We start from the raw sequence: 14,140 nt of genomic DNA, 5'->3' as shown, positions 1-14,140 counted from the left end.
ATGGGGTAGAAACTTGTATGTAAATTACCATTCAGCAGCCATTGAAACATGAACGGGAGCTTTGTCATCGTACCCCGATGGTGTGCATCGTGGCTCACTTCGATCACATGGTTTCCTGCAGGTGATGAACTATGGCCGCATCTATGGGGCGGGGCAGAGGTTTGCTGAGAGACTCCTGGTGCAGTTCAACCCCCGCCTCACCCCCGAGGAGGCAAAGCAGAAGGCTAAGAAGATGTACATGGCCACCAAGGGCAAGAGAAGGTCTGTACAATCTGTGTCGGGTCTGTGGTTGTTCCGGGGTAGCGTTAGACCCCAGTAAGTTTTGCTTGTTGTGAAAGACAAGTAAATGAATCGGATGGTCAGGCTCTGATACTTGATTGGCTGAATAAAAAAATGTGCCACTTTATTGCACATAGTGACAATGTAGATTGGCTGATGGTGTCATCGTGGTCCGATGGCATGGATCGTTGTTCATTCCGTGTCTGTCTGTTTCTGTTGCCTGGTCTAGACTTGATTATTTACTGTCCAAACTGTTGTACCTGCAGTGTTGCTGACTGCGGGTTACACTGTCACTTAGCCATTGCATGTAGGGAACAAACAGTGTTCTTGACTTTTAAGTGTATGCAGATGAACTTCACACAATAACCTTCCTATAATGACAAGTAATTTACGTAAGGTTTTCTCTTCAAAATGTTTTGCTTCGAAGGAACAGCAAATCTGCATTTTTCATAAATAATATTTTACGGGTCGAGCATTAATTCTCTGTAACATTCGTGAAAAGACACACATACATACAACTATCAAAACAAATAATGTCAATCACCGCATAGTCTGGTCAAGACAGCCCTTCGCTAAGCTTAAATATAATGTTGTACGTCAGTCTAGGTCTGGAAGAGACATGCATGGTCTGTTCATTCTGACTTCTTTCATATAACGTAATTTATTGCTTATTGCATAGGGGTATTACTTACGAAATTACTTGTGGTTTGGGGTACGAAATTACATTCTTGGACACAGCTTACGTTGCTATAGTTAAAGATTTATCTCCCTTGTTTATTTCAGCCAATCAGGACTGTGGGTTGGAGGAACGTAAGTTGTTAGCCGCCCTAAGAAATTTTATCCTCTAGTCTTAGATTTGGGGAGGGCTACACATCTGAGATCTGCATCACTTTGAGGTTTCCTCCCAGATCAATCATACACGCCGTGATATAACTGGAATACTGTTCAAAGATGCGTTATGCCCAACTCACTCACTCCCTCAGATTTTGAGATTAAAGCCATCAAAACAGTGTGAATTTATCAAGCAAACTTTGTCTTCATAATTTAATAGTCTGTTAAGTTTCATCTTTTGTGTGCAAAATAATGCATGTACTGGTATGTTGCACAAATAATAACCTTTCAGGCAAATGATAAATTAACAATACAGATATCGTGACAGGCTGTAGTTAATCAACATTTACGTAGATCATTCTTGCATCACTTGCCCCGATGTATTTGTTATATCTGGGCTATATTTTTCTTGTTGAAGTGAGAGCCATATGTTCAACGGCCTTGAGAAGATAGCAAGGTCAGAGGAACCATTGACTCCAGTTCTGGGATGTCGAATCAGCAGAGCTTTGGAGCCGGAGCATGTTCTTGACGATGTAAGACTTCCCTAAAGCCTTATCTTCTTCACAATGACAATGTGTGAAGCCTATTTCTGGTGTCCCTGCTGTGATATTGCTGGAATATTGCTAAAAGCAGCTAAAAACCCTACTCACTCAATTCTTCACAATGAGAATCAGTTTCATTTCACTAGTACTCTAAGTACCAATACCAGTACCTCATGAAACAGTTGTCATTATTTGACTATTTCACTGATTTAAAAAAGTTACAAGCACTAAAAGGTAGTAATATGTGGACCGTGGGGATTCTGAGTAATATATGTCACCATCAACCTTACTTGTCATAAGAGGAGGCTAAATAAATCAGTGGTCAGGTTTGGTGACTTGGTCGATGACATGTCATCATTTGTTTGTTTGTTTGTCGATGTGTATAGCTATATTAGATATTCTGTCGATGTGTATAGCTATATTAGATATTCTGTCAATGTGTATAGCTATGTTAGATATTCTGTTGATGTGTATAGCTATGTTAGATATTCTGTCAATGTGTATAGCTATGTTAGATATTCTGTCAATGTGTATGGCTATAATAAATATTCTGTTGATGGGTATAGCTATAATAAATATTCTGTTGATGGGTATAGCTATATTAGATATTCTGTCCATGGGTATAGCTATATTAGATATTCTGTCGATGTGTATAGCTATATTAGATATTCTGTCAATGTGTATAGCTATGTTAGATATTCTGTTGATGTGTATAGCTATGTTAGATATTCTGTCAATGTGTATAGCTATGTTAGATATTCTGTCAATGTGTATGGCCATAATAAATATTCTGTTGATGGGTATAGCTATAATAAATATTCTGTCCATGTGTATAGCTATATTAGATATTCTGTCCATGGGTATAGCTATATTAGATATTCTGTCGATGTGTATAGCTATATTAGATATTCTGTCAATGTGTATAGCTATGTTAGATATTCTGTTGATGTGTATAGCTATGTTAGATATTCTGTCAATGTGTATAGCTATGTTAGATATTCTGTCAATGTGTATGGCTATAATAAATATTCTGTTGATGGGTATAGCTATAATAAATATTCTGTCCATGTGTATAGCTATATTAGATATTCTGTCCATGGGTATAGCTATGTTAGATATTCTGTCAATGTGTATAGCTATACATGTATTAGATATTCTGTCGATGTGTATGGCTATAATAAATATTCTGTTGATGTGTATAGCTATAATAGATATTCTGTCGATGTGTATAGCTATGTTAGATATTCTGTCAATGTGTATAGCTATGTTAGATATTCTGTCAATGTGTATAGCTATGTTAGATATTCTGTCGATGTGTATGGCTATAATAAATATTCTGTTGATGGGTATAGCTATAATAAATATTCTGTCCATGTGTATAGCTATAATAGATATTCTGTCGATGTGTATAGCTATGTTAGATATTCTGTCAATGTGTATAGCTATGTTAGATATTCTGTCAATGTGTATAGCTATATTAGATATTCTGTCGATGTGTATGGCTATAATTCATATTTTGTCAATGTGTTTCAGTTCATGACAAGCCGAGTGAACTGGGTCGTCCAGAGTTCCGCCGTGGATTATCTCCACCTGATGTTGGTCAGCATGCGCTGGTTGTTGGAGACATTCTCCATCAGGGGGCGCTTCTGTATCAGTATCCACGATGAGGTCCGTTACTTGGTGAGAAGTGAAGATCGGTACCGAGCTGCCCTGGCTCTGCAGATCACCAATCTGTGGACTCGGTCAATGTTTGCATCTAGGCTCGGGATGAAAGATCTGCCACAGGTAGAAAACAAGTAAACATAGCATCATATAATTCCTGCAAATACATTATAATATATATTATTGTGAAGAGAGAGTGAGTGAGTGAGTATAGTCAGCAATATTCCAGCAATATCACGGCGGGGGACACCAGAAATGGGCTTCATACCTTGTACCATGTGGGGAATCGAACCCAGGTCTTCGGCGTGACGAGCAAACGCTTTAACCACTAGGCTACCCGACCGCCCCTCATTGGGACGAACACTATTGCCTGTATTATGTTTGTTTGTTTGTTCTAAGATTTGTTTGTTTGTTGTTTAACGCCACACTCGGCAATATTCCAGCTATATGACGGCAGTCTGTAAACATTGTATCTGGACCAGACAATCCAGTGATTGACATCAGGAGCATCAATCTATCCATTTGGGATACAATGACATGCATCAAGCCAAGTCAGTGTGCCTGACCACCAGATCATGTTAGTCGCCTCTTACGACAAGCATGGGTTGCTGAAGTACCTATTCTAACCCGGAATCTTCTAGGGACGTCTGTATAAGGATTACATAGTACCACGTTTTCAGATTTTTGATACATAAATGTAAAGTTTGCCTGTTCCTGATTTCACTAGGCCTTTAAGTTTTATTTCCTTGGATTATATATCAACCAGCAGAAGTGGATTTAATTTCTATTTTCTATTGGCAAAGACCACTCGCATTTTTCGCATTTAATTCACACTCGCGTTAATTTCACGTTTTACAGTACTCGTTAATCTGACATAATCATATGCAACCAACTATGCATGTCAGATTAACAGGACTTGACTGTATGTGGACAACAAAATACCTCACATTACAACATGGAGCCACAACTCCAGAAGCGTTTTTTCCGGTGTAGGAGAAAACTGTAAGTTTACCAATATCTATTTATTCCAGTTTATTTCTTCCAGATATTATTGTAAATTACAATCCTGTTTCAGTCAGTTGCCTTCTTCAGTAGTGTAGACATTGACACCTGCCTGAGGAAGGAGGTTGTGATGGACTGCAAAACCCCCTCAAACCCCCATGGTCTGGCCAGGGGCTATGGTATTCCACAAGGTAGGGATACACAGATTCATACAGGCCAGAAAACCTTTGAATGGCAGTCCTGCCTTGAAACGGTCGTAAATTTGAATCAGCATTTATAATGCCTTAAACTTTGATTAGGTGCCTGGAAAAGGCCTTTAGTTTGTTAACAATGGTTAACCTTGCTGTTACATAAATATGTTACAATTCTTTTTTTCTCTAATAATACATGAATAAATTATATAGTTAATGACTAGTTCATAGCTTGGTGGATAAATGATATTGAAACACTGTTGTAAGGACTTGATTATTTTTTTTGAAAAATTGAAAATAAACAAAATGCAAGTGATTCCGTGGCATTTGATTGGCTCACCATATATATATTTCCATAAACCAAGAAGACATAAGGCCACGCCCACTTACGGTCTACTGTTTCTTGATTTGTTGACAATAGAATGGGAGGGGCTTGTGTTGCATTATTGCACTGACCAATGTCACTGATTTCGTACTGTTGTGTAAAGGATTAAAAAAGGAGTTGTGAAGTTGTTATTATTGACATATTTATTTATAAGAATTTTCTTCCATATGATTTTTTCTTGATGGAAGCATAAACGTATGCCCACAGGTTAAAAGCCAAAAAACTGTTGAAATCCATGTTTATTTGCAAGTGGAACCAATAAGTATGTCCTAATGTATCTATTTGAAATCAGATTTATTTTAATTTAATTTAATTTAATTCAACGATTTAAAATTTTAATATTTTTTCACTGACATATTTGCAGGTGCTGCTCTGGATATTTATGAAATACTCCAGATAACAAATGGGACGCTGTGTGCCAAGTCCCAGAATAAGACAGCACTAGATGGCGTTAAAGAGAACTGAGTTTGTCAATGTCAAGGTCACATTGTACGAAGGCTTTATGACTGAATCATCTGTAAGTGAAACCAAGACAGTGTATTAGTTGGTGGGCATTACCACCACCGCGTGTGTGAGTGAGTGAGTGAGTTGGGTTTAATGCTGCTTCGAACACTGTCAGTTATCAGATATATCCTGGCGGGTTACCTTATGAAGGAAGTCCAAAGTGATGGAGGTTGTTGGTTTGTTGTTTAACGCCGCACTCAGCAATGTTCCAGCTATATGACGGCAGTCTGTAAAATAATCGAGTCTGGACCAGACAATCCAGTGATTGATATCAGGAGCATCGATCCACACAATTGGGATCGATGGCATGCATCAACCAAGTCAGCGAGCCTGACCACCGGATCCCGTTAGTCGCCTTTTACGACAAGCATAGTCGCCTTTTACGGCAAGCATGGGTTGCTGAAGACCTATTCTACCCTGGAATCTTCATGGGTCTGATGGATGTTGTAGATGTTTACCACTTTGGTGAAACCTGTGAAGATCCGAGATTAAATTGGTCTTCAACTCGGGTTAGCTTGGTATGGAACTTCCTTGATGCATGTCATTGTATCGAGTCTGGACCGGACAATCCAGTGATTGACATCATGAGCATCGATCCACGCAATTGGGATCGATGACATGTATAAACCAAGTCAGCGAGCCTGACCATCCGATCCCGTTAGTCGCCTTTTACGACAAGCATAGTCACCTTTTACGGCAAGCATGGGTTGCTGAAGACCTATTCTACCCTGGAATCTTCACGAGTTATTGCCATTAGGAATTGTCATGGTGAGTGAGTGAGTGGGTGAGTGAGTGAGTGAGACGGGTTGAACTCCGCTTTTAACAGTATTCCAGTTCACGGCATGTCAGCTTAATGTGGGAGGAAAGCCCGAAGTGATGCATGTCTCAGACGTATCCCACTTCTGTGCAACCCACGAGCACGGGTATGGTGCTGACAAACCTACAAACATAATCGGGGCGAACCGGGATTCAAACCCCCATTCATAGTTTTCTGGCGTGCCCAAGGGATGCAACTCTGCACAGCAAATCGCGGCGCCTCAGATGACTAGGCCACCCTTGCCCCCAGAAAACCTGTGTGGACCTAAGTTCCAATTGTTCTTCAACTCGGGTTAGCTTGGTATTGAACTTGCTTAATGCATGTCATTGTATCCCAAATGCATATATCAGTGCTCATGATGTCAGTCAATGAACTGTCTGGTTCGGACTCTATTAATTACAGAGCTCCCTCATATTGCTGGAATATTAGTAAGTGAGATTTATAAAAACAAAATGGTAAGTGTCCAGAAACAGTGTTGCCAACCAAAATGTATCTGTAATACTTTTCGAAATTTCCAAAACCCAACTCACTCACTCACTCTGCAACTGAACCACATGAATGGTTGCAGGAATATGGCAGGAGAAATATTTTTGTTTGTATCAGAAGATAAGGCTTTAACCTCCAGATGGCATTTATTCTTGCAACAGTTGTTTTCTTGTTGATCACTGAAACAGTCTACATTTGATTTTGTTTTGTTGTTTGCTATGTTCAAAATAAATACTGACTAAATGGAAATATGTCGTGTTATGAAAAGAGTTCAGCGCCCCCTGAAGTACACAACTGTTGCGCGAAGATGAATGTAATTGGAAAAATCGTTTTGGTAATGGCACCAACAGTCACTCGAAGGAGAGCTGGATGCCCCATAGACGAGGGTCATCAGGATTTTGTTAAATGGCATTTGGAGATTTCCTTGGCACGAAGAGGATGGAGAACAAAGAAGCCACAACTCATCCTATCTGGTACCCATTCATTGCTGGGTGAACAGAGGCACATTTCGAACAAAGTCACATGCCCAAGGGAGTTGCTTCCCTTGTCTGATGTAGAGTTGCTTCCCTTGTCTGCTGGCTCATATCCAAGTTTCCCCTGATAGAGTGTCAGAGGGTCATGGTTTGATCCATAGTCATGTCATTGACGTTACGAGATGATGCGTGTTGTACCCTGCCTAGCAGTCGCCATCAAGAGGACTGGTCGGGTCACTCAGAATACTGAGGGGTGTCTCAGTGGGCTAGCACTGTAAATCCGTCATTAGTCTGGACTAGTACAAACAGCCACACACATCACTAATTTAGTGCAATAATCTTGGAACACATGTTAAAACTCACCTCACCCAGTTTTCCTTGGTGATTATTATTGATGATAGTGATATGTCAGCAATATGCCTATGTGGTTCCAATCTCATTAAAATCAGATCTAAGTTCTTGCAAAGTTCTAAACAAAGATCTGAGGACATCCCATGACGGGTCACATCAGAACGACCTTTTGCGAACTTTGACCCACCACTGAAATGACTAACTAGAAGTCGACATCAGCCAATTAGAAAGCAGCTTTCTCGAGCTTTACGGCACTCGTTTCAACCTGGCAACTTCCATTTCAGACTACGCTTGAAAAATATGTTGACACAGTTCTCGATTAAAATTTTGAAAACTGAACAAACGAACATTCCGGAATGTCTAATATATGGTTGCGATTGTATGGCAGTGCTTCCCACGTACTGTGCAACACCTCCTCCGTTCAAATGTTTATCCCACGGAAGTGAGAGATAGACGATACGTTTGACGGAATCAGTCGTACGGGCCATAACTGTCGTTCGGAATACCCCGTATTAACGTTTTCGAGGTTGCATGATTAGAAAACAAATCACGTTCATGATCTGGTAAGCGACGCTTTGATTGGTCGGATGAAAGGTCGTTCTGGCATGACCCGTAATGGGATATCCTCGGATCTTTGTTTAGCGATTTCGAGGACTAAGATCTGATTTGAATGAGCTTGATGTGTTTCAAACACAATGTAGTTTTGGCAGTGTCCAGTGTGTGTTGGGGTATGAAGGCGCCACTATGGCTGTGCAGCAAGGTTGGGAGGGTTACTCGGGTACTCGGGTTGGGTGAGTCCTGAATAGGACCCGGGTACCCACAGGACTACCCGGACGCGTGGTAAGTCACGTGATATATTCTTTAATGACAAGAACTCCATGGTTACACTATAAGTCACTTATGTTCCAATTTCTTTCCGACAATGCCCCCATTTCTTCTGAATTGTATATGTATGGATAAAGATAAAACTTCATGCAGAAAACTTCAGTGTATGCATGACCAGATCATTTTATACGTGTATCTAAATACATTTTGCCAGGGCTATGGTCAAACTTTTTAAAATCGGACAGTTTGTACCTATCTCTAAATATCTACAGCGGGTACCCGGGTAGGGTCGGGTAATAGGGTGGTGGGAACCCGAGTAGTAAATGTGGACCCGTCCCAGCCCTACTGTGCAGAGTTGCTTCAGAGGCATGCCAGAATTCTATGTTCGTGGGTTCGAATCCCAGACTTGCGAGGTGTTACAATCGTTGTAATACCTCCTGCGAGGTGTAACCACAATTTCAAAAACTCCATATCGAGTTACACAAACAGCCAGTAGGTTTATAACTTAGGTCTTACTATTATTATTTTTTAAATGTGATCATTGCCTTGATTTGGTGTCATTTATTTTAAACCACGTTCCAGCAAATCTAAATTCATTTCACTCGCTTATGCATGAAGTATCATTGTCTGTCAAGGTCGTTGACATACATCTATTCCAGGAAAGAAATGAGAAACATTGGGAAGCACAGGGTTCAAATGTTTATTGAGGCTTTTAGAGATTGAATTTTTTTAGAAGGGTCTGGAAGCTGAAAAAGAAAGGGTTGAGTTAATTATGAATGTACAACTATAAGAGGAAGGGAAGACGGAGCGTCTCATACGTTAACGTCTTAACACTTACGAAGGGCAGTCTAGATTATTATGTTAACATCTAACACGTACGAAACGCACTCCAGATTGTTACGTTTACGTGTAAAACTTACGAAGGGCAGACCAAGGGACAGGCCATCTTGAGGACGTCCGCCTTGACGATGAGAGGGCACTCTTTCTCGCAGAGCTGCTCAGTCGTGTCGGAACCAAGGGTATTTACCAAGAGAGACATAATGTGCTTGAGCTCGTTTGTATCTAGAATGTTAGCTGAAGAGAGAAACATCCGATTCGATTAAGTAAAAAGCAACCTTCACAGAATACCTGTCAGGTAAGAAGAAAGACAAAATGATTCAGCCTTGTACACGAATTACCATCTTCCCATGGCAAGAGAGTTAACTGACTATAAAAGTCCAGTTTCCAACCTTGCCGAACTAGGCTGGTATTATATGGAGTTTTGGCTGGACTAGCGAGTGTGGATAGTCCAATCAAAATCGCGCAACGAAATCGAAATCATGTTCGTAAACTGTCGGTCGATTGCAGGATTTGCAAAGCATGTGCACCGCCATCTCGTTGTCAACCGATATTTTCCAAATCTTTCATGTTTTTAATCAAGGTGCTCACATGATTTGATGCATTTCGCGTTGTAAGGCCCGTTTTATCACAATATATATCGTGATTATCGATCAGATCGTCTTGACTGGGCGCCGCCATTTTGTTTAAAGCAAATGCAGGGGATACGAGAGGTGGAATCTGATTGGTCCATAGGAGAGGCATAGAAGGGACATAACTCGTGATAGCTATTGGTGCCGCTAGGATCGAGCCAAGGTATTCCGGCCTAGATCGGCAAGGTCGGAAACTGGACTTTTAAAGTCAGTTAACTCTCTTGCCTCGGGAAGATGACGAATTACTTGCATTCGAATATTGTGCCATTTACAATATACGACATTGTTTTGAATTTATGACAGTCATTCAGTTGCCAGTTGTGTATGTTGGATATTGTTGAAAGATAACGTGGTAGTGTTTTAATGACGATGGGGGTCAGTACCACCGACCCATGAGGATCCGGGGTAGAATAGGTCTTCAGCAACCCATGCTTGCCGTTAAAGGCGGCTACGCTTGTCGTAAGAGGCGACTAACGGGATCGGGCTCGCTGACTTGGTTGATGCATGTCATCTTTTGCCAATAGCGTAGATCGATGCTCATGATGTCAATCAGTCGATTGTCTGGTCCAGTCTCGATTATTTACATACCGCCGTCATATTGCTGGAATATTGCTGCTGAGTGCGGCGTTAAACAACAAACAAACAAAATTAAAAAATGACCCGGGTAGATTACAGAAATGCCACAACGAAAGTATCGGTCCTGAATCAGTATCATCATGGAGGGAAAAAGGAGGACAAAGGCATTCCTAAGTTTGTTTGTTTGTTTGTTTGTTTCTGGTGTAACGACGCAATCACCAATATTCCTGTTATATAACGGCGACCTGTACATAATCGAATCTGGGCCCCATTCCACAAAGCGATCGTAGTGCTAAGACGATCTTAGCATAGGCTTACGATAGTCGTAGCGCTAAGATCGTTTTGTTGAACGGGCCCCTGGGCCAGACTGCACAGTGGTTGAATTTGTGAGAAACAATCCACGCCATCGGGGTTCGATGACACGCAATCTACCAAGTCACCGAGTCTGACCACCCGATCCATTAGTCGCCATTTATACGACCAGCGTAAGGTATGGGGGACATTTCTAATACGGAATCACCCCAGGTGTTCATGGGTTTCGGGTGAAAAAGGGGGGTCACGCACCGAAAATCATCTTTTTCTCTAGTGGCTTGGAGAAGGCCAGAGGCAGCAGGACAAGGAGCATAAACACGGCCTTCATTGTTCTGTGAGCTGTGAAATAAAAACAAAACATTGATATTCATCACATTTCATTTCGGTGAGTATGGTTTTACGCCGCTTTTAGCAATATTTCAGCAATATCACGGCGAGGGACACCAGAAATGGGCTTCAGATATTGTATCCATGTGGGGAATCGAACCTAGGTCTTCGGCGTGACGAGCGAACGCTTTAACCACTAGGCTACCCCAACGCCCGGTCGCTTTAAAGAGGAAATTGTACGCACAGATGTTGTTTGCTTAAAATGGATATATTCATGTTCATGTGGTTACAGATCATTGCGAAAGCGCAACCCATAGTTTAAATGGAGTACAATAAAACGGCGATTGATTAAGATGTTTAGGAAAGGCACTAAGTCACATATGTACTTATCATGACGCGGATCACGCCTTACTTAATTGGTTATACATCTTCCATCACACCGCATGATCATTGGGCGGGAGATGACAAACCACAAAATGCATCCCTTTTCCCCAGACATGAATGAATGAGTGAGTATGATTTTACGCCGCTTTTAGCAATATTGCATACGTGGCAGCTTACATAATGAGGAAGGAATGCCCAAATTGAAGTAAGTCTCAGACGTTTACCTCTTTGGTAAAACCAACGCGCACGTGCATGGTGATGACAAACCTTGAAAAATAATTGGGGTGAACCAGGATTCGAACCTCCGACATAGTTTTCTTGCGTGCCCAAGGGTCTCATACATGGCCCCATTTAACTCGGTGCTCATATAATTCCCCTTTTTAATGAGATCATTGATTTATTACCAAAAAAGAATTCGCGCTACAGATACAGTATACTGCAAAAGGACCCCAAAGTAGTTCTTTTTTCTGCTACAACTTTCGTACGTGGATTCAAAATCCTTAATTAGAGATGAGAAAATTAACAAGTTTAATATCGATTTCTAAATATGAAGAACTGACCATCATTTGTTATAACACCCATTTAGTACCCCATACATACGATATACTTCTATAAACCTTTTGCCGTACAACATGGAGGCTATTATGAAAGACCGAGATATATATACTATGTATCTGGCAGCATATGTTGTTACAATGTGGTGTTTATTGCTACATGAAATAAAAAGAAGTATGTATAAATGGAATATTTTACATCTTGGTTCCTATACGAATTGGCATTAAACGCTTGTGATTAATATGCCAAATTACGCGCACGAATATCAGAAATTGTAAGCTATAGAGCTATAGTGAGAAGTTTTTTAGTCTTACCTGTTGTCCGTACAAATGAGGTACTGCTGTACTGTCGTGCCACGGTATATCTATCAGCAGAGCCAGCTGATAAGGGTCCGCACCCCAAAATAAACCTGTTTGATTTCTCCATTTCTAGGTGTGGTGCCAGATAAAGTACGTTCCTACTAACCTTCCTTTCACTTGCAATATGCGACTTATGTTTGATTTTTTGAAAATTGTGCCATAATCTAATAACAGTAAACTGATAATGTTCGGCTCCGATATAAACTGCCGGGCAAAGAAAGTATACAATTGAAAGCTGGATTTGACCTAAAAATTGCTAACGTGATCAAAACGGTACAAGGCTGGAATCAGTCGCCGATGCACTGCAAACGTATGGCCCTGAACACAACTATAATACACGTATCAAATATGTCACCATCGAATAACCATTTTGTTTGTTCGTTTTTAGCCACCATCAAACAAGGTGAGGTGAAATGGGGTTTAACGTCGCGTCCAAGATTATTGCACTTATATAGCGACGTGCATGTACGTGTGTGTGTTTGTGTGGCTGCTTGTACCAGTCCGGACTGATGCCGATTTATAGTGCTAGCTCACTGAGATACAATGCTGCAGTTTAACAAGAATACCCCACGCAGACACAGTATACTTCGAGCCGACCAGTCCTTGTTTTAGCCCCTTAATGCCGAGCGCCAGACAGGGTAACAACGAGTACCATCTTTTAACGTCTTTTGGTATGACGCGGCAGGAGATCGAACCCCGGACCTTCCGCTCTCCGGGCGGACGCTCACCATGAAACAAGAGTGTATATGTTTTTGGCCCGACAATTCATTTTTAATGGCGGCAGGGGGTAGTAACATTGCCAATAGAAATGATGACTCGAATGGGTTCCAGAAAATACCACAATGATAGCATCAGTTCTGAAGCATTAGCTTTGTGGACGACAATAATATTGGTATTTTCTTATAGCAAAAACAACATGAATGTTATGCGAAAGTAAACACCTACCACAAACCTGCAGCGACTGAAAGAATAAAATTATTATGTTCTGAACAGTGAAGTTATGACCTCTTTGATAGGCATTTAGAAGTTGGAGTACTAATTAAGGATAAGAATTTATGGATGAACAACTTCTTTATTACAATTAAGAGCGACGTTTCGGTGTAGGTTCAAACACCGCTATCAAGCAAGTGATAACGGTGTTAGAAACTACACCGAAACGTCGCTCTTAATTGTAATAAAGAAGTTGTTCATCCATAAACTCTTATCCTTACTTAGTGAAATTATGGTCGTTAATCACGTGAAACGAATGCTTATTTTTTACACATCAGAAACTTCCTCAGGTCTATTTAAAATAAATGCTCTTTTTATGGCAAAATGCAAATTTTGTTGGTAAATATTTAACGTGTACGCCAGAAAAAAACAATCCGTCTCGATTATCTGCCGAAACAGATTCCATTGGGTGTAAAAGGCAAAGTAACGGTGAAATTATTTTAATGGATCATTAAAAATCAGTGATGACACCAGGTGTTCGCGAAAAGGGTAGGCATGTCCTGCCCTGGCTTTACGTTAGGTAGCGCAGTACATTAACTGAGACTAACAGCTTGAATCAATGAGTCAACAGCGTAATGTGTTGCTATATTTTTCCGCCATTTCGTAACTTAGCAAGGTTTGACTGTATATTTTCGGTTCATCGCATGAGGTATGAATGAAAATACCGACGTACAGATTGTAATATATGAACCGCGTAGAGTTTGACTTCGAAAAACAAAGACTTAGTAAAGCGCTCGTCCATGACGTCATTGGCTCTGTGACGTCTCGCACAGTAAGGCATGACGTCATTTACTCTGTGTAAAATCCATTATGACGTAAT

At 40.7% G+C, this 14,140-nt stretch overlaps 2 protein-coding genes across 3 annotated transcripts in view; one reads left to right on the top strand and one right to left on the bottom strand.

The window, feature by feature from the left end:
• Positions 1–5,689, top strand: part of LOC124140424 (DNA polymerase subunit gamma-1-like) — a 31,499-nt gene extending 25,810 nt beyond the window's left edge. For both annotated transcript variants that reach the window (XM_048381291.1, XM_048381292.1), the window contains exons 18-23: positions 122–261; positions 1,063–1,089; positions 1,529–1,643; positions 3,186–3,437; positions 4,390–4,507; positions 5,257–5,689. In XM_048381291.1, coding sequence (XP_048237248.1) covers positions 122–261; positions 1,063–1,089; positions 1,529–1,643; positions 3,186–3,437; positions 4,390–4,507; positions 5,257–5,357 — 753 coding nt within the window. In that variant the 3' untranslated portion in view covers positions 5,358–5,689. The remainder of the gene's footprint in view (positions 1–121; positions 262–1,062; positions 1,090–1,528; positions 1,644–3,185; positions 3,438–4,389; positions 4,508–5,256) is intronic.
• Positions 5,690–9,032: 3,343 nt separating this feature from the next.
• LOC124140456 lies at positions 9,033–12,412 on the bottom strand. The gene is made up of 4 exons (XM_046508013.1): positions 12,286–12,412; positions 10,958–11,044; positions 9,269–9,422; positions 9,033–9,094 (listed from the first exon to the last, which is right to left on the bottom strand). Exons 1-4 carry the CDS (start codon positions 12,395–12,397, stop codon positions 9,061–9,063), a joined length of 387 nt encoding a protein of 128 aa, XP_046363969.1. The 5' UTR covers positions 12,398–12,412; the 3' UTR covers positions 9,033–9,060.
• Positions 12,413–14,140: the final 1,728 nt, after the last annotated feature.

This window comes from Haliotis rufescens, unplaced genomic scaffold (assembly GCF_023055435.1).
Source record: "Haliotis rufescens isolate VD_foot unplaced genomic scaffold, xgHalRufe1.0.p SCAF_37, whole genome shotgun sequence".
NCBI lineage: Eukaryota > Metazoa > Mollusca > Gastropoda > Lepetellida > Haliotidae > Haliotis > Haliotis rufescens.
The sequence above is the reverse complement of the archived record's forward strand: the minus strand, read 5'-3'. Positions and strand labels throughout refer to the sequence as shown.